The 22,336-nt window shown below is 44.1% G+C and overlaps 1 protein-coding gene across 1 annotated transcript in view; it reads left to right on the forward strand.

Moving 5' to 3' along the window:
* Positions 1-566, forward strand: part of GALNT2 (polypeptide N-acetylgalactosaminyltransferase 2) — a gene marked incomplete at both ends in the record, with an annotated part of 100,249 nt that extends 99,683 nt beyond the window's left edge. The window contains one exon of the mRNA XM_080615626.1: positions 411-566. Coding sequence (XP_080471752.1) covers positions 411-566 — 156 coding nt within the window. The remainder of the gene's footprint in view (positions 1-410) is intronic.
* Between the last annotated feature and the right edge of the window lie 21,770 nt (positions 567-22,336).

The raw sequence follows: 22,336 nt of genomic DNA on the forward strand, positions 1-22,336 counted from the left end.
AGATTGACTGGTTGCCTTCTATATAATTGAAAGGTGTCTGACAGACTTATGTAAAGTTGTCTTCAGTGATTGTGTTTCTTGCTTCTCTATGTTTAGAATTGCAGTGTTAGGTGTGGATGGGTTTTGTGACTTTTTTTTTTCCTTCAGATCAAAGGTTTCACGCAGGTAACACAATTGTGTGCATTTTGTATCTATTGCAGTATGTTACCTGAATAAGCAGTTGTTTTGTCAAAGCTTGCCATAACTTGTATGCTCTTATTCAAGGATCATTGAAATTGTGTACTGTTATTGAAGTTTTCGTGGCTTTCCAAAGCACAAGCCAGGGAAGCTTATGAAGACTTCAAAGGACAGGATGTATTTTTCCTGCTTTTCTAGCTCAGTAACTGTTGGGGTTTTTTTTCCTCTTTCAGAAATGGGAACAAATTGAAAGCAACTCTAAACTGAGGCACGTTGGCAGCAACCTCTGTTTAGACAGCCGAAATGCCAAAAATGGTGGTCTCACCGTTGAGATCTGCAGTCCTTCTTTGTCACAACAGTGGAAATTCACACTCAATCTGCAGCAGTAGAAAGACTTACAAGTGAAATGCTGTTTCGATTCAGAGACATTGGGCAAAGTTTTGATTGAATTACTGATGTATTTCTTAAAACTTTCCACGGAACTTATATACCTCAGTATTCCACCTTTATCTGAAAATAGGAGAGTGCTGAAGCAGACAGCAGGGATCCAGGGGACTTGGAGCACTGCAAAAGTGTCGCTGAACATGACTGCAGCACAATTCCTTCTTGGTGTGAAGACTTCAACGGTTGCTTTCCATCTTCAGTTACACACTTGCACAGCAGATAATTAACTCTAGGAACAACTGATGTATGATAAAAAAGGATCTGAAGAAACACCTGTGGGGAACAGGGTGTGGGAGGGAGGGTGGGAACAATTGCTAGGAGAAGGTCATTTGAAAACTCCGTTTGCATAGAAATCATGGTTTGTTGTTTCCAGAAACAGAAGTGTCATTTTGAAGGCTTTTTTTTTTCTCCTGTGTGTACTTGGTAATTTGAATATGAACTTTTCTATGATGGACTCTAAATATAAATATATAAAAGTATATATATTGTCAGCTCCCAACGGTTTATATCAGTTTTCATCATCCTATGATTATCAACAAAGTGATTGACATATGTATAAACAGAAATTGGATTGGAATGCTAGGAGAGTGAAAGTTTATGAAGGTGCGGATTTTGTGCTGCTGGGTATGATGTCCGTGCTAACACTGGATGCTTTTGCTTTGCAAACTGGATCTACTTCTTAACACTTCGCCCTCACTGGAGATCGTGAAACTCAGGAGGAGAAAGAAAATAGCAGAAAAAGCCAATGCATCTGCACAGATGATAGCTCTGATTGCTTATTCCAACTTGGAAATTCATTACATGTGCTCTTGATAACCTTAAACTTATACTTGATGTTTGTGTTGATCATTTCTATAGTACTTTGTCTTTAAAATACTTCTTCTTTTGTTACAAAACGATATAAACGGTGCAGATCTTTAGTGCAGCCATGTGGGTTCAGCACAGTTTTGTTCTGGCCCTAATTAGAAAAATTAGTCTCAGACTCCCCTTCTGAGTTGTAGAAATAAGATGCAATAGTAATGTCACTGTCGACAGCACAAGCCCTGAATTTTAACTTGCAAGGATGAGCAGCTATGTAATATCTCTGAATTGCACTTGCTTAATTTATAGACCTACTACTGGGAAATTTTCTTCCATTTTGTTTCTTTAAATGGAGCTTTTGAATGGATTCAGGCTTGGCTCTGGGAATCAGCCTGGATACCAGCAGATCCTATGTGTTTTAACCATAGAACCTGTGCATTTTGCAGCTTCAGTCCAGCTGATGTCATTTTTATATAAAAATAATACTGTCAAAGTTAACTGCAACTTTGACCTGTCCTTTCTTATGTTTGCATAGACTATATACTTTTCTATTGAAAGCAAATGCTTCAATGAGCTTTTAAAATCAAAAGCAAAGGTAAATAAGTACTAATAAGTGAGACAGCAGTGACAAAGATTAGGGTAGACATGCAGTGCCAGGAAGTGGTTTGGATGAGATGATGGATCTCGGAAAAATGTAAGGGTTGGCCATAGGGAAATCTGCTGTACTGCAGTGTGCCGGTACAGTTCCCCTCTGTCTTTGTTCCTGGAAGTAGAGCAGTTCCTGATTTTTGTTTTGTTGTTTTATTTTATTTTATTTTAATTTTAATTTTTATTTACGGTTTCCTTTGGCTGCATCTCTACATTAGGTGTAGAGTGGAACTCTGCTGGGTGAAATGGTTTTAACTGTGCCAGCCAGTGTGCCCATTTGTGTGTCTGAAGTTATGATTGTAAGTACCTGCATACTTTTTCAGTGGGGCACTAAATCCAGTTTCTCCCATCCGTCATCTGACTTTATGAATAAGTAATACCTTGGTTTTTTTCCCACTTCTTCACAATCCACTGACTCCAAAACTTGCCTGTTTTAAAGGCCATGCAGTGGGTAAACAGTTTTTCAGCTTTTAGTCTCTACGTATCTGTAGCCTCTTAACATAGCTGAGAACTTAAAGAACACGATTCAGAAACATAGCAGTGGATTTCTTCATATTATGGAAAAAGAAATGCTGAAATATGGGCTCAGCAGCAAGTCAGTTGTTTGAGGTTCTAAAAAACAAAATTTAAAGGAAGAAAAAAACCCAAACACTCAGCTTCTACCATGGAAGTATTTCCATTTGCAACTTTGATCACAGTAAGAGTAGTACTAACTGAAATCAGCAGTCACATCTCTGAATATTGACCTGCCTCTTACCTCTGAATCAGAAGTGCTAGTAAAAAAATCATGTTCCACCTCTTAAGTCTTTCATGTCAACCGTTACCATATAAAGTAGGAATATTTTCACTAATTCCCCATGGATGCTGTGCATGGGGGTTTTAATACAGGAGACCTGTATGTTGCATTTGTTTGGGAGAACGGACAAGAAGCTGTATCCTTTTGTTATGTTTACATGACAGTGTGCCAAAGTTACTTACTGTGATTTTAGAGGGGTTTCATGTTGAAGATATTTGCCCATTTTGAAAGATAAATGAAAAGCCCTTGAAGCAAATTACGATGGAGTCTCCTGAGAACTTTTCGTACCGTCTTCAGAGCAAGAATGGTGATACTGTTTGTTTTGCAGATTTTCAAAACATAGTTTGGAAATGGTTTTTTCAGTTGGTTTGAAAAGTCTGCTGTACAGAGCTTGTACTTTGTTCATTTTATAGATGGAAACCATCCTTGAAAAAATTGTTTAACTTAAATAAAGAATGCTTTATAGATAAGTGTGTGGTGGTTAATGTAAGTGGGTAAAACCCAGAAGTGTGCCTGGAGCTTGTAGATAGATTAATTTTCAAATGTTTCAGTTCGCTTTGTTGTTTCATGATGTTCCTATTCTAAAAGTGTGTATTTCTGGATGTATATTTGCGTTTATGAAAAGCAAGTTTCTGTTTTCATAGAGTGGTTTGAGTTGGAAGAGACCTTAAAGCTCTTCCAGCTCCAGCCCCCCTGCCATGGGCAGGGACACCTTCCACTAGACCAGGTTGCTCCAAGCCCCGTCCAGCCTGAGTTGAACACTGCCAGGGTTGGGGCAGCCACAGCTTCTCTGGGCAACCTGTGCCAGTGCCTCAGCACCCTCATGGTCAAGAGTACGTCTATTAGAATATTAGGATAGCTCCTCCTCCTGCGCCATTAGGCCTAATATTCTCAAGATTTGGACTGTCCCTGCCAGACCTCACTAGGCCAAGCCTGGCAGGCATCCTGCAGCCTGCAGGATGATGGCAGCACCTACAGCTCTCACAGCTGATAGGGATGCCTGTCCACGTCTGCTTGTGTGGTCTTTTCTGCTCTCTATTTGTACAGGGTAGTAGCTCAGATGTCTGTGGTGCACTTGAAGCTAGATCTGAAATACTCAAAACCAAAAAAAAAACAACCCAAACCCACTCTTTTTAAGAAAGATGTTTTGTGAGGCAAACACTTCACAGGTCTAGTTCAGAGAGCTTTCAAATGAACTGGCACTGCCACAGTTGGGGAGGAAGCAAATCCTCCATGGTAGGTGATGAAAAGCTGTGAAAGTGTGAGATTCTCTTATTGATATAGGAGGGCATGGTGCACAATTACAGCATCACCTTGATTGGTAGGGGTGAGCAGCAAGGCAAACAGCATTCTCTGGGAGGGTAAATGGAAGCAGAAGAATGAGTAAGTAAAAAATCTCATCTGTGCTGTTTTGTCCAGCTTCAGAGATGCCTCAGGTCAGGCAGTTCCTGGGATACATCCTTCCTTCCGGGTTTGTGGCATGCAGGAGTAGGACCTTTGCACCTGGTGTGTGAAACTTAGCTTTACAGCAAGCCCCAAGGACATGATCAGCTCCCATAACCTGCAGAAGCAGTTACAGGAAAGATTTAAACACTTCTACTCTTTGAGAATGTTGAAGATTGTTAGCTATCAGGCTCTAGGTGCAAACTTGCTGTCCCCATGTGCCAGAAGTCCGTGCTTTCAAAAAGTCTAAATCAAATCAAGCAAATCGCGCTTTAATATTTATGGCTGGCAAAACCAGAGAGGTTCTGCCAAACTGCAGTAAACTGGAGGAAAAGCTTTTTGAAGATTGTATCTTGAGAACTCAAATGAGGATTCTCCATCTGAAATGCCCTTTGACACCTGTGAGGTGACAGGTAATACTGAAAGATAATCACAACAGGCTTTTGGCAGTAGAAGCTTCTCATCTAATCCAATGCTGACTGTAGCAGTCTGTCCCTTATGTATCTGCCTAGAGTCTTACACATTTTCTGTACATGCTATTCTCAGTAAACTTCTTAATATAAGCATCAGGACTGAACGGACTGTCCAGCAGTGAACTGTTCAGCAAACCTTGCATTGCTACTGACCAGAACTCCATTGTTTCCTTTGCCTTATATTCAAGCATATATATAGAAAAAAAGTTTCTCATTCAGTGTAATTCATTTTCTGGAATTCCAGGTCATACTTTATAGCCAGTTTTGATTCATGGGTTTACTCTGCTTGCCCTTGACTGCATAAAACCAGGGGTGTTTATGCCTCTTTTATAAGGGAACATTTAATAGATCCTGTGTGTGGACAAACAAAAATGTATTTTAAATCCTCAATTTTTCAGAAGATGCCTGCGTACGTTTGGAAAGGAAGATAAGTACTGGGAGAGGTTAAAAGACTATGATGTACTTGAGGTTGAGGTAAGGACCGTTGTCATGTTTCAAGCGGTTCCTGCAGAGCATTTTCCGGTTCTTGGCTGGGGTGCTACTGCCATAACCTTAATTATTTTAAATTGCTATATTTTTGCATACAGATACCATGATCCCCTTTGTCTTACTTAAATGTATATTAAATATAGTTACTCTGTAAAATTTATATGGTCCTGAGTTGCGTGTGTGCATCACCTGTGTCCTAATTCAGACTGAAATACAATGGATAATTTCATAGCAATAACTTATTATCGAACACTCTGGTAAGAGGCTGGTTCCTGCACAGAATGATTTCAAATGAATAGAAACCACTGAGAAAAAATAGTCTGGGATAATGAGCCATGATTACAGAATGAGCACAAATGTCAGGGTTGCATCTTTTGTTAGACTGCACGTTTTATTTACAGCTTAACATCCAGTAGCTATTTTAAGATCTGCTAGTAATCAAGCTTAAAAACTGGGAAAAAAGTCAGTCCACAGATGTTCTCTCTGCACAGCCCTCCAAGAGGCTGTCTGAATGGGTGCAAAATACTCTTGATTTGATTTGATTTCTGGCTGCACAGCAGCTTGCTGTTGCTCCATATGCAGGAAGAGGGACCTGTGTGATTTCAAGTTCCTATTTATACCCAGTGGATGTTTTTAATCCAAGCGGTTGTTTTATTATTATTATTATTATTAATGAAAAGGATCTGAAGTAGCAAATGGCTGCTTTCTGGCACACCTGTATTAATTAAACCTCACCTTTGGTTAATCTGGGCATTGTGGCAAAAAGAGGGTTAGAAAAAGACTACCAAGAGCCTGTTGTGGTGAGCATGGCTTCCGCAAAACACTTTTAACTTTGTTTACCTCTGTGCCTCCTTTCTTCCTGCCCAGCAAGTTGTTCTCAAAGTGGACATGAGGTGGGTTCATAGGTGGCAGCTCCATGCTCAGTCTATTTGTTGATGCTGATCCTGCCTCTCTTCCCCTGGGCTAGCATTGGTGCCTGTTCCATTGAGACAATTAAGTGAATAAAGCAGCAGGATGAGATTAACTTTATTGTTGTCTCTCCATCTTAGAGAGTTGAGTTGGCCTTTTGAAGGCTCTAGAGAGCCGAGGACTGTTCTGTTTTGCTTTCCAGTTGAGATACCTTTAATGATGATAATATTTTTTACTACTTGTACCAAAACAGCCTTACTGCTGGTATCTGAGTCTTAAGCCAGCAATGCCTGTAGTGGCAGCAGAGGAGGAAGAGGGAGCAAGGGAGATAAAGAGTTTTTAATGTGACACTTTGGCTTAGACAACCCTGAGAAAGAAAACGCTCTGTCTTCTCTGCAGTGTGTGCTCTGTGAGGTATGGTGCAAACCATTCACCTACTGGTTTTGGGATTGTATAAAGATGTTGCTTTTACTTTTCCTACTGAATGAGTTATTCAAGAGAGGGTGACATCTTTAGGTCACTGGGTAAGGGTCAGGACTTCTGCCATAGAAGGAGCTACAAGAGATGACACACTGGTATCTTGATGTCTAGGTAGAAAAGATGAGGGGAAAAAAAGTTAAAGGGGAGAGAAAGAGGTGCACAGTGAGAGAAGCAGCTGCAGAGCTGCAGCTTACAGTGTATTTCAAAGTCAGTAAATTTATAGTATAAGGTAAAATGAGATGTAGCTGTCCTGTGTCCTAACCAGCATAAGCTGTACCATCTTCAACAGTGGTATCTGTGCCAAGTTCTCTGCTTCTGTTTGGATGTGACCTCCAGCAAGAGCATTCAGCCCGGATGTAGGAGATTGGATACAATTTTCAGAAGGTCTGAAAACACATTAATAAGATGCTTAACACGTCTTGGGAAACCGATGAACTTGAGAATTGGGGATCTCATTCTTCAGCTGGTGTAATTCTCTTCCTGACAACTCTTCCAATAGAAGTTTTATTTAACAAATAGTTACAACATGGGTTGTAAAGTGTGAAGAGCTCTGTTACTGAGCTGGTGCTTTCTGTTCTGTCAGGGGCTGCCCTTCAGAGCAGGGGAGGTTACCACTCTTGGATTTGGGGGGACTGTATGTACAAAAGTGGCTGGCTGAGTGGAAGGTATCCACAGAGAAAATGCTTGTCTGTGTACTTCTTTGTATGGTATGGCTATTTCTGTGTTCACCTAAACATACCAGCCCACTGCCTCTTTATCTGCGGGAAGTGGCCTTCCCTTTCCCAGGAGATGAGCTTCTATTTGCCTGGATCCCGCCGTGGGAGGGCTCAGGCCATAGGCCCTGCTGGCAGCTCTGTTTTCTGTGACTGAGAGCCCTGGAGCACAGGTTTCCTGAGGAAAGCCGGAGATGGCAGCGGGACAAGTTTCCTGCAGGTTCCCTTGTTCCAGTTTCCTCGTTTTGGCAGAACAGAACCTGATTTTTTTTCTCATGGCTGTTATGGGCTACAAAGAATAGCTCTTAAATTAGCCCTGAGGAGGTGGAAAGGTAGAGAAAGTTCGCTGTAGGGAGCTTGGTCTGACGCATGTAATAAGCACAGGCTCTACCTGATGCGACTGATGAACCCTGTCATACGCACAGCCCTCTCCTTAGTTGGTTTTTGTTATTTTAATTAACTTTTGGCAGCCACACCAAGCACAAGTCCTGTGTCTTTTTTTCAACCACAGCTGCAAAGTTACAGCGAAGCAGTTTGGCCATAGTTTGACTTGGGAGGATCACATCCACCCAGGGAGCATCCCATGAAACTCAAGGCCTGTATGAAGGTGCCAAAGGTACAAAATATCCCACCATAGTGACCCTTTGCCACTCGTCCCTAAAACACTCCTGCTCCATCTTCTTCCCCCTGCTTTGAGCAGTGCGGAGACCTACAAATCTGCTGTTCTTGCAACTTCTTTGGGACACTTGTGCGCTGTTTGGCCAGAGACGCTCTTGCTGGACATGCGCTGAAGTGAGCACTTGCAGAGTACTGTGGGAGGAGCTGAGAAGGGCAGAGTTCTTTCACCTGTACTGCGCCTGTGTGCACCCATGTGGGTAAGCGTGTGTGATGCTGGTCCTGCTACTGGTGCCTCTGCAGGCTGTCCTTCTGCAGGGTGGAATTCTCCTCAGCCCTGGGGACCGTGGAGCAGTTGGGTTGCTCCAATCAGAGAGGATGCCCCTGGGTTGTCCCATGGTGCCTGCTGGGGGTGAAAGCCTCCCGGAGCATCTAACTGATGGGGAGAGAGGGAAGGCAGCACACAAACGCCTCAGTGCCCTGCAGCGTTGACAGGAAAAGCAGGATTTAGGTCACCTGCCTAGGGAGTGGTGTGCTCTCTCCACCGAGCGCCTCAGTCACGCAGCCCTGAGATGACAAGAGGAGGCAAGGGGAACTTGTGAACCAGGCTGTAAATCCCCACAGTCCTGGTGAGATGTTGTGCTTTGTTTTCAATGAGGGAAGATAACTTTGCCACCACTCATTTTTAAATAAATCTGTCTTAAGAAGGTAGAGCTGCTCATACGTTCCTAAGTGCTTCAGCCTTTGCGTTGAACAGCAAATCTCATCCACTGCTGATTTTCATTAAACACATGAGAAACTGGGTTAAGCTACCTCAGGCACTGAAACCCTGCTGGCTGCTGTGAGGCTGTCATTGCTGGAGAGGCTCTGTCAGCTAGGCAAAGGGCACTGCTGTCCCGCAACAATGAACCTAAGCGTGTTATTGTCCTGGTTTTGTCTGGAACGGAGTTAATTTTCTAGTGGCTGGTGCAGTGCTGTGTTTTGCTTTAATCTGAGAACAATGCTGATAACACACCAATATTTTAGCTGTTGCTCAGTAGCACTTAGAATCATAGAATCATAGAATAGTTAGGGTTGAAAAGGACCTTAAGATCATCTAGTTCCAACCCCCCTGCCATGGGCAGGGACACCCCACACTAAACCATGCCACCCAAGGCCTCATCCAACCTGGCCTTGAACACCACCAAGGATGGAGCATTCACAGCCTCCCTGGGCAACCCATTCCAGTGCCTCACCACCCTCTCAGTAAAGAATTTCTTCCTTATATCCAATCTAAACTTCCCCTGTTTAAGTTTGAACCCATTACCCCTTGTCCTGTCACTACAGTCCCTGATGAAGAGTCCCTCCCCAGCATCCTTGTAGGCCCCCTTCAGATACTGGAAGGCTGCTATGAGGTCTCCACGCAGCCTTCTCTTCTCCAGGCTGAACAGCCCCAACTTTCTCACCCTGTCTTCATACGGGAGGTGCTCCAGTCCCCTGATCATCCTCGTGGCCCTCCTCTGGACTTGTTCCAACAGTTCCATGTCCTTTTTATGTTGAAGACACCAGAAGTGCACACAATACTCCAAGTGAGGTCTCATGAGAGCAGAGTAGAGGGGCAGGATCACCTCCTTCGACCTGCTGGTCACGCTCCTTTTGATGCAGCCCAGGATACGGTTGGCTTTCTGGGCTGTGAGCGCACACTGAAGCTGGCTCATGTTCATTTTCCCATCGACCAACACCCCCAAGTCCTTCTCTGCAGGGCTGCTCTGAATCTCTTCTCTGCCCAACCTGTAGCTGTGCCTGGGATTGCTCCGACCCAGGTGTAGGATCTTGCACTTGGCATGGTTAAACTTCATCAGGTTGGCATCAGCCAGCTTACCCTGATCACGGACTTTCAATCCCATGCTGTGCCAGTGAGGAGTAGCTGGAGGAAGCAGAGACAGAACAACTGACCCAAACTAACCAAAGGGGTGTTCCATACTACAGCAAGTCTTGCCTGGTATAGAAACTGGGGGCAGTTACTCGAAAGGCCCAGATCGCTGCTTGGGTCAGGCTGGGTATCGGTCAGCGAGTGGTGAGCGGTTCTATTGTGCATCACTTGTTGGTTTTTTTGTGGGGCAGGATTTATTTTTTCCTCTCTCTATTTCCGATTCACAGAATCACAGAATGGTTTGGGTTGGAAAGGACCTTAAAGATCATCCAGTTTCAATCCCCTGCTGCAGGCAGAGACACCTTCCACTAGACCAAGTTGCTCAAAGCCCTGTCCAACCTGGCCTTGAACACTGCCAGGGATGGCACAGCCACAATTTCTCTGGACAACCTGTTCCAGTGCCTCACCACCCTCATAGTGAAGAATTTCTTCCTTATAGCTAATCTAAACCAATCCTCTTTCAGCTTAAAGCCATCCCCAGTTGTTCTATCCCTACATACCCTTGTAAAAAGTCCCTGTCCAGCTCTTATAAACCCCTTTAGGTACTGGAAGGCTCCTATAAGGTATCCCTGGAGCCTTCTCTCCAGGCTGAACAAGCCCAGCTCTCTTAGCCTGTCAAATTCTTAGTTCTGTTATTATTATTATAGTTTTATCATTATATTTTGCTTTCAATTATATTCTTATCTCAACCTACACATTTCTTGCATTTTTTCCAATTCTCCTCCCCATCCCACTGGGGACTGCGGAGGGGAGTGAGTGAGCAAGCGGCTGTGTGGTACTTAGTTGCCAGCTGGGCTTAAGCCATGACAGTTATAAATAACTCCTCATTGTTCAAAAATAAGCAGCAGGAAGAAAGATTTTCTTTCTCTCTTTCTCTTCCAGCTTTCTCCCTTTTGGACAGCACCAAAGGGACATGGTTTCTGCAGCACAAAAGCAGAGCTGGTTGGGAGCAGCAGCCATAAAACCAAGGAGACAACAGGTAGGACAAGCACATGGGGAGAAGAGTGGGGTCTGGCATATCAGGTGGTTAAACCTGATGCACAGGCATGAGGTTGTTTCCCCACCTATAGCTGCAGGGCAGGATTTCCAGCAGCACTGAGGTTTGGGCTGTAGCAGGGAAGCTCCCTCGGAGCCCAGTTTTGTCAGGCCCCTGCTCTCCCTTGCTCAGAAGGTGCCTGCTCATCACTCCTGCAGGCTGCTTTTTGGGGAAGCATTCAGAGAAACGTTCATGCCAGTGCCTTGCAAACCATTCACGATGCATGATGTACAACTGGCCTGCAGAACCACCCTGCCTCTACACATCTTTCCATTGACATTTGGCGGTGATGTGCTTGTACAGATCCTTCATGGTGGCCTGTGGGAACAAAAGTTCACGAATCAGTTTCACTGCAGGAGCAATAGGAAGCTGATGCTGGCACTCACTAAGTCCTCTTGAGTGTCAACATTTGATGTGTGCATACTTGCCCCAGCCCATGCAGAAGACAAGTGCGTTTTATGCAATGTAAAAGCAGCTTCTGAAATCACTGTAGTGCACAATGCCTTGAAATTGGCTGCTGTCACCCCAGGTAAGAGAGTGCTGCTGAATATGGATGATTTTAATCTGGTGTCTGTTTGTTGTGCTGACCAAGACCCCCGTAAGGAATGCAGATGTTTAGCAGCTGGTCTGAGTCCTACTGAAGGACCTTTCAGGTACATCAGAGCTTCTCTACGGTCACACGCACCAAGCTCCTGGCTGCAGTGACAAATCTCCATTAAAAATGCTAGTATTGCTCTGATTTCACACAGTTTATTAAACCTGACCTACAGTATTTAGTCACACTGATTGCTCAGTCTGGATGCAGAGTGTGGGTCATCTCCGTGTTCGGTTTAGTAAATACTTGACATTATCTGGTGCCTGAAAAGACAGAAACTGTGGAACGCTGCAGTGGCACTTTTGAAACTGCTTTTCAGAGCGGAGCAGAGCTCTATCTGCTCTAGTGGGATAGGAACAAAAAAAAAGGTGATTTTGTGGACACAAAGATGTTATGCTGTACTAGTGTTACACAAAGCGAGTTGTTGGGATGACTGTCCTTCCACACAGTCTCAGAAGTAGCTCTGTACCGGGAGTGGGTTGTTGGGAATGGCAATGGAGAGGACTGAAAAAAGATGGATCAGAGACAGAATGAGAAGAGGAGCAGCATGCACAGACTGGAGGAAAGCTGACAGGTACAGAGCGGTGTTCTTCTCTGCAAGTGTCTGATGGGGACTTTCTTCTGTGGCTGGGTGGGGATGCAGTTGCTTATGTTTGGAGACCAGTTTTCAGCCCAGATATTCAAGAGTATGTACAGTAATTCATGTGTTTGCCTTTATTACCAACAGTAAAATCCTGCCTTGGAGAGTCCTAATTTGGCAGAAGGAACATCTAACACTTCCTGTAAGGCTGAGACCCATCCCTGAGTCATGGAAGTACGAAAAGGAGCATTGCGCCTCAGCGTGTTTATGTCACAGTGGGGACCAGCTGCCTGAGGGGCAGTGTGGACGAGGGCTCCCCTGCAGGGGAGCTTATTCTCATCCAGTTTTGTGGATCGTGATTTCCCCAGGAGCCTGAGAACCTGCTTTGCTGCTGCTTTTGCTTGGATGAAAGAAGGATTGCAGGTTCCCGGGCAAAACCCGTAACAGAGAACAGATTCTGAAAAGCAGTAGAGCTGAAGTTGATGTAGTACCTGAATCCTGTGCCACCTCTCTGGTGCAGGTGCTCCTGGGGAGTCCCATCCAAGCCCTCACCTGGGGAACTGGGAACAGTGAAAGAGGGGGGGAAGCTCTCTGGCTCCTCGATTCTTATCCCCTTTTGCCTTTCTTGAGCTTTCATTCCCAAACTGTGGCTGGCAGAGCATCTGACCTGTGTTGTAATCTAAGGAAACTGAAGCGCAGAGAAGGTCTCTGAAGAGAGTCGAGATGGCTTCGCTTTGCAGGGATCTGATGAGATGCTGTTCATTACTGTGTGTAAAGTGCTTGTTTCAGTATCAAATGAAAGTGCTTTAGGGAGTGCCTGTGCTTTGACTTAATGATGGCTGGGGGTATTCTCCTCTGCAGCGGCTGTGACTTGGCAACTTTTTCTCTCTGCTCCTCTCTAGGGACAGAGGGGCAAGTGGAACAGGATATAGAAAACACCACAAAATGGAGCATTGAGTTTGGCTTAATTAAGAAAGACTACGTTGCTGGAATTATTAATTGCAAATTCTCTTGAGGATAATTTCACAGGAGATTGAGTTACTGCAGGCCCTGGCCTGATCTGAATGGATGGCATTGATCTAAATGACAGCGCTGAGGTTATGTGCGTGTGTGTCTTAATCAGATCCTAGATTTCGTAATTCCACAAAATAAATTCCTTGTGTTATTCAGTTAGTGTGTAAAGCCGATTTTCATTGCTTTTTGACAACTCTGGTCCTGTACCCCAATTACACACAGCATTAGCTCTGATTGCGGCACATCCAGAGACCAGGGAACAAAGCGATGTGCTGCTGCGGATGGCTCTCCACCCATGACAGTGAACCCAAAGCCATTCTGCTTTGGTTTATGACACAGCTGAACATCTCAGGTGCTGTGTGGCTGGTCTCACTGCAGGGGCTTGTGATCATCTCCTTAGGTCTCTCCTGCCTCTGTGTGCTGATGCAGTGATGTACAGAGCCACCCGCGGATGCCCGTGCCATGCTGTGTGTGGCTGTTCACATCTCGGGGAGCCCTGCCACCTGCCAGGGTGTGTTCCTGCCAATCCACCACCCTGATGATGCACCTACACATTTCCAGCCTCGGCACCAGTTTGGGATGTGCCAGCCTCCACAGTGTGCTTCAGGTTAAGCACTGTGGTGTCATTGCTGCTTGATCATGGGTGCGATGTCTCAAAAGCAGGAAAAGAACCCGTTTCTTGGGGAGGCTGACTGAGTGAAGGGACCACCCTGTCTTTCAGACCAGCACATTCTGGGTTGTCAGTTCAGATACCTGCATGTTTCTGAGAGCTTGGCTTTGTAGGACATGCCAGAATCTCTTTCCCTCACCCTTTTTTTGTTGTTAGCTAAGAGACTTAAATAAAACAGTCACCTCCCTAGGGACTGGGTCTCCAGAGATATTAAACAGGTCAAGGGGCTCGCTGCCGCTTGCTTCTGTTAATGTTTAATTTTCCCTGAGAATCCGCAAGAATTTTCTTTGGACAACCTAGATGTAAACCGAATTTCTTTCTGTGGAAAACTCAGGTTACTACGAAGAAACACCCTGAGCGAACCAGACACCCCAGACACCAGACAGATCACAGCAAGAGGTCAGTGTTGAGCCGCACTCGCACGTACCTGAAGGATGCTCTGCAGCCTGGTCCCCGGTGGATGGCTCTGTGGCCGCGGGGGAAGGAGGGAGGCAGGCCCAAGGCATGGGGGCATCTCTGCTGTGGCTGTTGGCAAAGACCCACTGGAACCCCACTTACGTGTTCCCCTGCAAGGTTTCTGCTCCCTCTGTGGGTTAAGGTGCAAACCAGGTCATAGTAATTGCCAACTTGGAGCTGAAAAATGGGTCACCGCAAATGATGCATGTCTGGTTTTGCCTGCAAATGACACTGATTTAGCAGGTAGGTTGTGGTTTTGGGTGGGTGTCATTGGTGATACAGACAAAACTTGCCAGGAAGAGTCAGAGCAGTACAGACACAGATATCTCTGAGACCTGGGACGGCTGCCTGTGTCCTTGTGTCCACCCATCCCTGCCCTGAGGTGGCTGTGGTGCATCCCAGCAGGGTGTCAGGACACATGTGGGGGCAACTACCCCTTTCAATGTTTGTGTGCAGACCATGTTGAAAGGCTTTTAAAACTCAGTTCTTGCTAAAGAAAATGACCTTGAGCTCAATGGCTGGATAAAGATTGCTTCTAATGGGCTTAGAGTGAGAACCTGTGATTTAGATAGGTAGTATTTTCTCCTTATCCTTTCACCTACACACCCAGAGGATGAGCACACATCTTCCTCATCTATGCCAGAAAAGAACGACACAGAAGAGCATCCGGTAATATATATCTGACTGTATTTCAAAGTTGTTGATCGTAAACAAACTTTGTTGAAGAAATAAAATCACGTGACAAGAGATCAGAGTGATAACTATAAATCCATTCTGTTATTGTTGCCACACTTCACATTTTTGGAACTCAGAATTTAGCTCATGGTGTACAAAACTTGTAAAAATTTATTGCAAGCGTGCCTTTGTGTAGAACAAAACTGGTGACACAAAAGTAGTTCCCTGTCCCATGCAGAAACGCAGTTGTGTATCTCTTACCGTGAAGAGGTCACACACCTGCATCTCCTGAAAAGACCTGGCTGTTACGAATTTGCTCTGAGAAGTCTTTAAAAGAAACAAAAACACAAGGGGGGGGGGGGGGGGAGAGGAAGAAAGGGAGAAAAAAGCCATTGCAGTGAATGCTTTACCACTGGGATTTACACTGCCAACAGAAATCGCTAGAATTATAAAGAATATGGAACTTTGCAACAGAAATGCAGCCGCTGATGTTGAGCACAGCCCAATGGAGTCACCTGTGAAGCTCTCAGCCAGCTAGGGCTCGTCTTTGCGTCTGGTGCCGTCACTGCTTTTGGTGGAATGTAAGTTGCGTGTATTGAAAATCAAGCCTATGAAATGTCCTCTTATCCAGAATCCCCATTGTTTTCTGTTTCTGCTGTGGCGCTTCCTCAGCCTGTGGCTTCCATGCTGTGCTGACACGCAGCGGTGCTTTGACTCCAGGGTTTATGACTACTGAACATGTATAGTACAGGGAAAAGGCAGGGAGGGAGGCCAGGGATGTAGCTAAAGCAGGGCTCATGTTGCTAAAGCAGCTGTGCAGACTCGTGCTAAACATCAGCCTTTCCTTTTTAATTCAAAAGCAGCAGGGGATGGGGGGGTACCCATGCTGGAAAGATGGGAGTTAGAAGGGATCACTTGGCTGCTCTCCCTCTGCATGCTCAACCTCTGAAATTTTCCCTGCCTCCCAATCCCACTGCTCCCCTTAAGCTCCTCCTTGTGTCAGACTGTGCGGATTAGCCTCACCTATGTGGGATCAGATTAATCTCTGGCATAAATCTGAGTCTTGCCATCTCCAATCTCACTCCAGACCATGGGGTCAAGCTATTTTTAGTGTTGGTACTGAAAGATTTGGCTTGTAACTAGAAGAAAAATCCAGGTTGCAAAAGTAAGTCAGGAAGAGACCTGCAGGTTGGTTTCCATCAAACGAGTAACTCTGTCTCACAGAGAAGCGTGAATTGTTCAGCAGTCACGTTTTGTATACACCTTGACACATTAATTGGAGAACAAGACTACAATGTTACTTTGACACCAAGAGGGTCAGGGTTTCTGGACAGATGAACCTAGTGTACAGGGCTTTGCTTTTTGGTTTGTGGAGGTTTTGGGGTCCTTCTTTTTTTGGTAACTAGTGAAAATAAGTCAAAATGCTCTGCTCTGAAGTCCACACTTGAGTAAGGACTTGAACAGGGTAATCACAAGTAATTACTTGAACAGTGAAAGCATTTGCCAGTTTTATTTTTAGAGACAGGGTTGCCAGGGCTGGGAGCAAACTGTATGGACCTGGCCTTTTCCCTTCCCTAGTAAAACTTCTGACAGTAGCTTGACTATTTAGTCTGTTTGTCCAAGGAGCTTGGATCCCAAATCGCACTCCTCTCTCCCCTCTATGTTTATCTGATCAGGTCCCTGCAGGGCTCTTTCCCACTAGGTTCTTCATCCAGGTAACCCCCCCCCAACATTACATTCAGGGGTTGTTGCAGTGACATCAAATGAGAACTTTTGCAGAGTGATGTTTCCATAGATAAGATTTTTGCACTACACATCTAATACAAGCTTCTAATTACTTCTGAAGAGTGATACAAAAGGGATTTACCACTTAAGGCCTTTTTGTGATACCTAACAGCTGTTCACCAGACCCATCAGTGTGGAAGGGTTTAAGAAACAAAACACCAAAAACCTGCTGAGACATGTCAAAGCCCCCTCTTTGACAGCCATCAAGAGGATCTAGAGCTGACAAATGTTACAGCCATTCCCATGGGAACAGTGGGTGCGGTGATGCTGTTACCTGTTTCGGGTCCATACAAACCTTATGAGGCAGCACTAACGGGGCAAAGCAACACCTTCACAGTGATTACAATTAGTACAGGCTTCAGAACCAATACCCTGTTTCATCTGAGATTTGCAAAATAGCAGAAAGGGCCAGCAACGTAACACTACAGCAGTAAACTGAAAAGCCAGCTTGCTGTGGTCACCTCTTCCAGACTGACTTAGAACTGGTGTGATAATTTGGATGGTGGGAAGCAAAGGAAAGCATTGGGAAGGAAACTTCTCCAGAACTAGATATCTGAAGACACAGAGCTGTCTTTCAAAAGAAGAGGGAAGAGGAAGAGATCATTCCTGTACAAAGCACAGAACCTCTCAACTATTCCCCAGCAGTGAGATGACAATAAAGGGGCTGCTCCAGTTCATAATGCCTCTGGAAACAAAGGTAGGTTTGGGAAGAACAAGAAGGAATATTTATCAAGTAGCACTGGGATAGGCTTGCATTTGAGCAGATGATGATGTGATGTGTCTGTGTAAAACATCCGAAGTAATGATAGGCCAAATATATGCATGTTTTGAGCTTAAAGTTCATCGCCTTTGTGAACTGTTGCTAACAGTGCTTTGTCACTTCAATGTTTTTCTCAACCAGACTGAGATGAGGTCTTGTCCTGGCAACAAGAAAGTGCCATGGCAAACTCCACAACAGAGATGGATGGAAAACTTCATATTCCAGCTAAGCCTTGGGGATTTTTCTCAGGTCAGTCTTAGTAATTATTTGTCTGAATTTCACATTGATTACTGAACTATGGCAGAGCTTCAGAGTCTCCATTTATCTCCTCTAAGCTCCTCACACAGGCAGGACTGCTACGTTTTTCCCAGTTTTCTCTCACCTTCAACGCCACTTGGTTTTGACTCGCACGTATATGGAGTACGGAGCTTGTGCTGACAAAGTCCTGCCACCTTCATGGTGGAAGGATGTTCAGCATGCTCTCATTTCTAGTTTGGAAAAGTGCATGTGAACAAGAACCAAGTCACTGATAATGCAGAGCATGGGCTTAACCAGCAGGAGTGCAAACTCCACTTTACAGTTTCATAGCTCCCTTACCTGTGCTGTGCCTCAGTCTCTGATTAGGGAAAGGAGCTAATGAAGTCTCATGAGTGCTTCGGTTGATATAGCACTTTGCAATCCTTGTGCCAAAAGTGGCACTGATGTACAGAATTATCAGTGCAACAGAATTCCCCACTCATCACTAAAATCAGCTCCAGGACTAGGGCACTAAGACACGTAAGACTGAGATATTGGAGGCTTCTTTCACTACTCACCAGCTCAAGGCAGCCTGCTAAATAAGGAAAAAGCCCTCTTCAGCGAAGTGTAGCTGGAGGTAAAGAAGTGAAACACTGTTTTGAATTGCTGTCCTTAATGTCATCTGGAAACTGACTAAATCCATTTTTCTCTAGGAATTGTCTGAGGAAAATAGAGTTGTACCCATTAGCAACACTGAGATTTCTACAAATTGGGATTCTCTGACTACCTTGTAAATGTAGAAGGGTTGGGGTTAGAGAATAGAAGTGGAAAATGGAGATGAGATTACTGTAAATTGAGCGCTAGTGTCAAGTGCACAAATGGGCTGAAGTAAGAAGTGGCAGAGTTTCTGCAAGCCCTTGAAGCATTTTTCAACTGAGACAACAGCCGTGTAAACCATTTCACAGTGGCTTCTAAGCTCTAGCGAGTATTATATTACACACTGGGAGAAGAAATGTTTTCCAAGAATGGATTGGGGCACGACAGACACTTCTTGAAAGGAGTACTGTGCATGGAAGGAGGTCAGTATGTCTTACTCATGGTCTTGGTTCTATGAAAGAAAGTTTGCCTGCCACATGTAATTTTCAGTTTTCAGAAGTACGTGTGAATGAAAATTCAGTTCAACAGGAGAGAAGAAGCGATCCTTGCTGCTCCCTGGTCTACTTCAGCTTCAACCTATTTATTTTCTCCCCCCGGAACAATTTAGAGGTATTCCTCCTTGACCTGGTTGGCATTCCCATTGCGTTTTAGCTGCTGCTGAGCTTCAAGATCTCCTGCCCAGATTATCTCGAGTCTATACAGAAAATATCCCCCAAACAACCCAAACTTGCTATCATTTCACAAGCCATTGCACAAATAACACATGTGCGTGCACACTATAACTAGCATCCTTGCACTACTTTGAGACTAACCCCTCATTTTTTTCCCCTCTAACTAGAGAGAAGCTTTAATGTCACAAGCAGATGGGGAAACAAATCTGAAAAAGCCAGTTTGCACTAAAGGAAATAGTACAGAAGCTGAGCTGCAGTTAAAAAACTTTTGCCTTTTAAAAGTGATTCAGTTTCTTCCTTAACTACTTTGCCTTGTTTGTAGTAATGCAGAATAAGTGCAAGATGCTTTTTCAACAAGGAGAAATCATAACTTTCCCCAACCCTATCCTCTGTCAGCCAATAAATGGAGAAGATGAGGTGGGAATAGTAATCTGTAGATATAGACTATGCTTTGGTGGCTTTTCTTGTTGGCTTTGAGAGCCAAAATTCAGGCAGTTTGCACATATAAATATATATAAATATTTTTGCTTACTTATGGAATGTCAGTGCATGTTTAGGGCACCAGTTCAAAATGATGAGGGATGGTTAAGGCTAAGAAAATTAAATTCATTGCAAAGCTATAGTTTTGTGTTCTTTTTTCTCCTTTACAAAGGAGACTAAAGCATCTTCCCTGTAATAGTCAGCCACTGTGTAATCCCCCGTCAACACCAATTCTAGGGAAAACTACTCAGGACCCAGTCCCTGAGGCAAAAAACTAGGAATTCATGGTTTTAGCTCAAGTAATGCACATAAGTAACAGCATACATTAGTGGAAAATTAAACATTCCAAGGACTTGGACCGACAGCCACCTGAAAAAGAAAAGGCATTTTCTGTACAGGACGGTCGAGATCCAAGCCTTTAAGCATATATAACAATGTAGCTATTGGCCAACTGCTGCAGATCTCTCTCGTGGAGCTATGACAGCTGGAACATGCTATGCTGACTCTTCAGAAGTGGCAAGTGGCTTCAAGGAGGTCCTGCAAACCTTGCCGTATCTATTGGGGGAATGCGTGCCTTGCAAACGCTCTGGCATTGTGGGGAATTGCAAGGAAGCATTTGCATTGTTCATTCAAGCTGTCTCATCAGCAAAGTTCAAGCCAGACCTTTCCTTACTGCTCCAATTTTGACTACCATGTACATCTACAGGACATAATGAATGTGCAGCTACTCTTCCTGTTTCAATATAGGCTGGTATTGTCTGAAGCAGGGTGCAAGAACACTATTTGCCTTTAGGTACCTCTGTGGAACTCTCTAGAAAAAGGAAACTGAAGGCTTATGTTGCTGAACATTGCTTTTCATTCCTCACACTAGCTCCTCTCTCCCTTTGAATACTTGACAAGAACCAGCTACCACACTCACTCAGTCTGAAAAGGGGTGGTCTTAGTTCTCTGCAAGGCCAAGAAGTCTTGAACTCATCCTTGGGCTCCTATGCAGCTTGACATTGCCAAGGACTAGAGTGGTACAAACCCTCTCCTTCCTTTTGAGACTTGGAGGCCTCAGTGCACAAGGCTTTGTCCTATCTTCCATGTTTCCTTGTGGGAGACCTTGCAGACTGAGACGTAGAATGGCATGCTTAGGAAACCCACTTTTGCACATCGTGCAGCTGGCAGGCACAGCACGACATGTGGGACAGTCTCCAGGCTGCATTGCAAGCAGAGCCACCACAGAGTTTGCTGTCCCCTTAATCTCCCTGCAACCAGGTGAGATCTGTGTCTAAGCCTACTCCAAACAAATAAGACTTTGGTGGAAGTAGAAAGATGTCAGTGCAAAGCTGTGCTTTGGGCTAGTCAGTAATTCACTAATCCCTGCTGGATTTTTCCTGTTATGATATACATGCTATGCATTTGCACATCACATAACAAGGAAACCTGGAGAGTTCTCAAATTCATGCTCATTACTCTCTGTTGGCTCTTGCCAGATAGATACATATACCCTGGTGAAGATTACACTGATGAAAACAATCAATCGCTCCGTTCCTCTGAATCAACCCAAGTCATTCTTTGGTAGAACTTTACAGCTTTGGGCACCTAAAACCAACTGGTCCTCTAAGCAACATGTTTTTGCCTTGTAAGTTAATGCAATTCTTTTTGTGTCCATTACTGCTAACCTTTGGAATACAGGGGTTTTTGCTGATTGAATTGTGGACTGAAATCAATAACATGTGGAGGGCGGCAGGGTAGTATTTCACCTCAGTATTAACTCTCCACAGTTTCAATCATACCTCTCTCAGCATTATTTTCCAAAGCTTCAGCAGCCTTCAGATTCCACAAGCACCAAAATGTGGTGTTTCAACCCTGGGCACCAGCTTATGACTATGCTTGTCCTCTACAGTGTTACTCAGAAAAGGAGAACTGTTTGGGCTTGCTCTGTTTTGGTAAGGTTTAAGGTCTGGTTGCAATTGAACTACTTCCTTCTTGTAAAACACAATGCCATGTTATTTTGCTAAACATGTAATTCGCTTAATTACAACTACTGTGACGAGCCCCGAATTCTAATAAGAATTCTTACAGTCCACCCCACAGTGATAATGGGAAACACACTGCTATTAGTGACTTATTTTTTTTCCTGCCAACTCTGTGCCAAATGAAGTCCTAAAATGGACCAAAACAAGTCTTGAGAGTTACACAAGTAAAAGAAAGAAATTGTTGTTCCTAAAAACTTAACAGTCCATTACATTAGATTTTTAAGCAACATTTAAGATACAGTTGAAATCAAGATATACTCTGATTTCTCACCTGTACACAGACCGTGGCAGTTAAGATGTGAGGCAGTATTACTTACTGGTTTACTCACTGTTTAATACTTACACAAACAAACAGTGAGTAATACTGTATAAAATGTCTCATCCTGGTTAAAAAAGAAAAAAAAGAAAATCAATGTAATGTATTTCCATTTTAGTTTCATTAAGATATTTTGTTTCTTCTAATTTTGCTGTGTTCTAACTGGGATCAAATTGCCTTACATTACATTAATAAAAAAAAAAAAATAAATAAAAAAAACCCCAAACATAAAAGGAAAGAAAAAGTCTTAACTGGTCCTCACTTCCTGGCTGCCTGCCTGCCTGTGAAGGCTGTGTTTGTCAATATGCTTGCTTCCGTGTTCATGTATCTGAACTGCTTCATTTAGCACACTGGGAGGACAGCAGCATGCCTCACAGGATGGCAGACACTCCCCACCCCAGCCCATGGTGCAGACTTACGTTATTTGTCCCAGAATTTAATAACTCCAAGCAAGGTACAGAGTCTTCTGTAATGCCCTCC

The sequence above is a fragment of the Psittacula echo genome (assembly GCF_963264785.1).
Source record: "Psittacula echo genome assembly, chromosome: 4".
NCBI classification, from domain to species: domain Eukaryota; kingdom Metazoa; phylum Chordata; class Aves; order Psittaciformes; family Psittacidae; genus Psittacula; species Psittacula echo.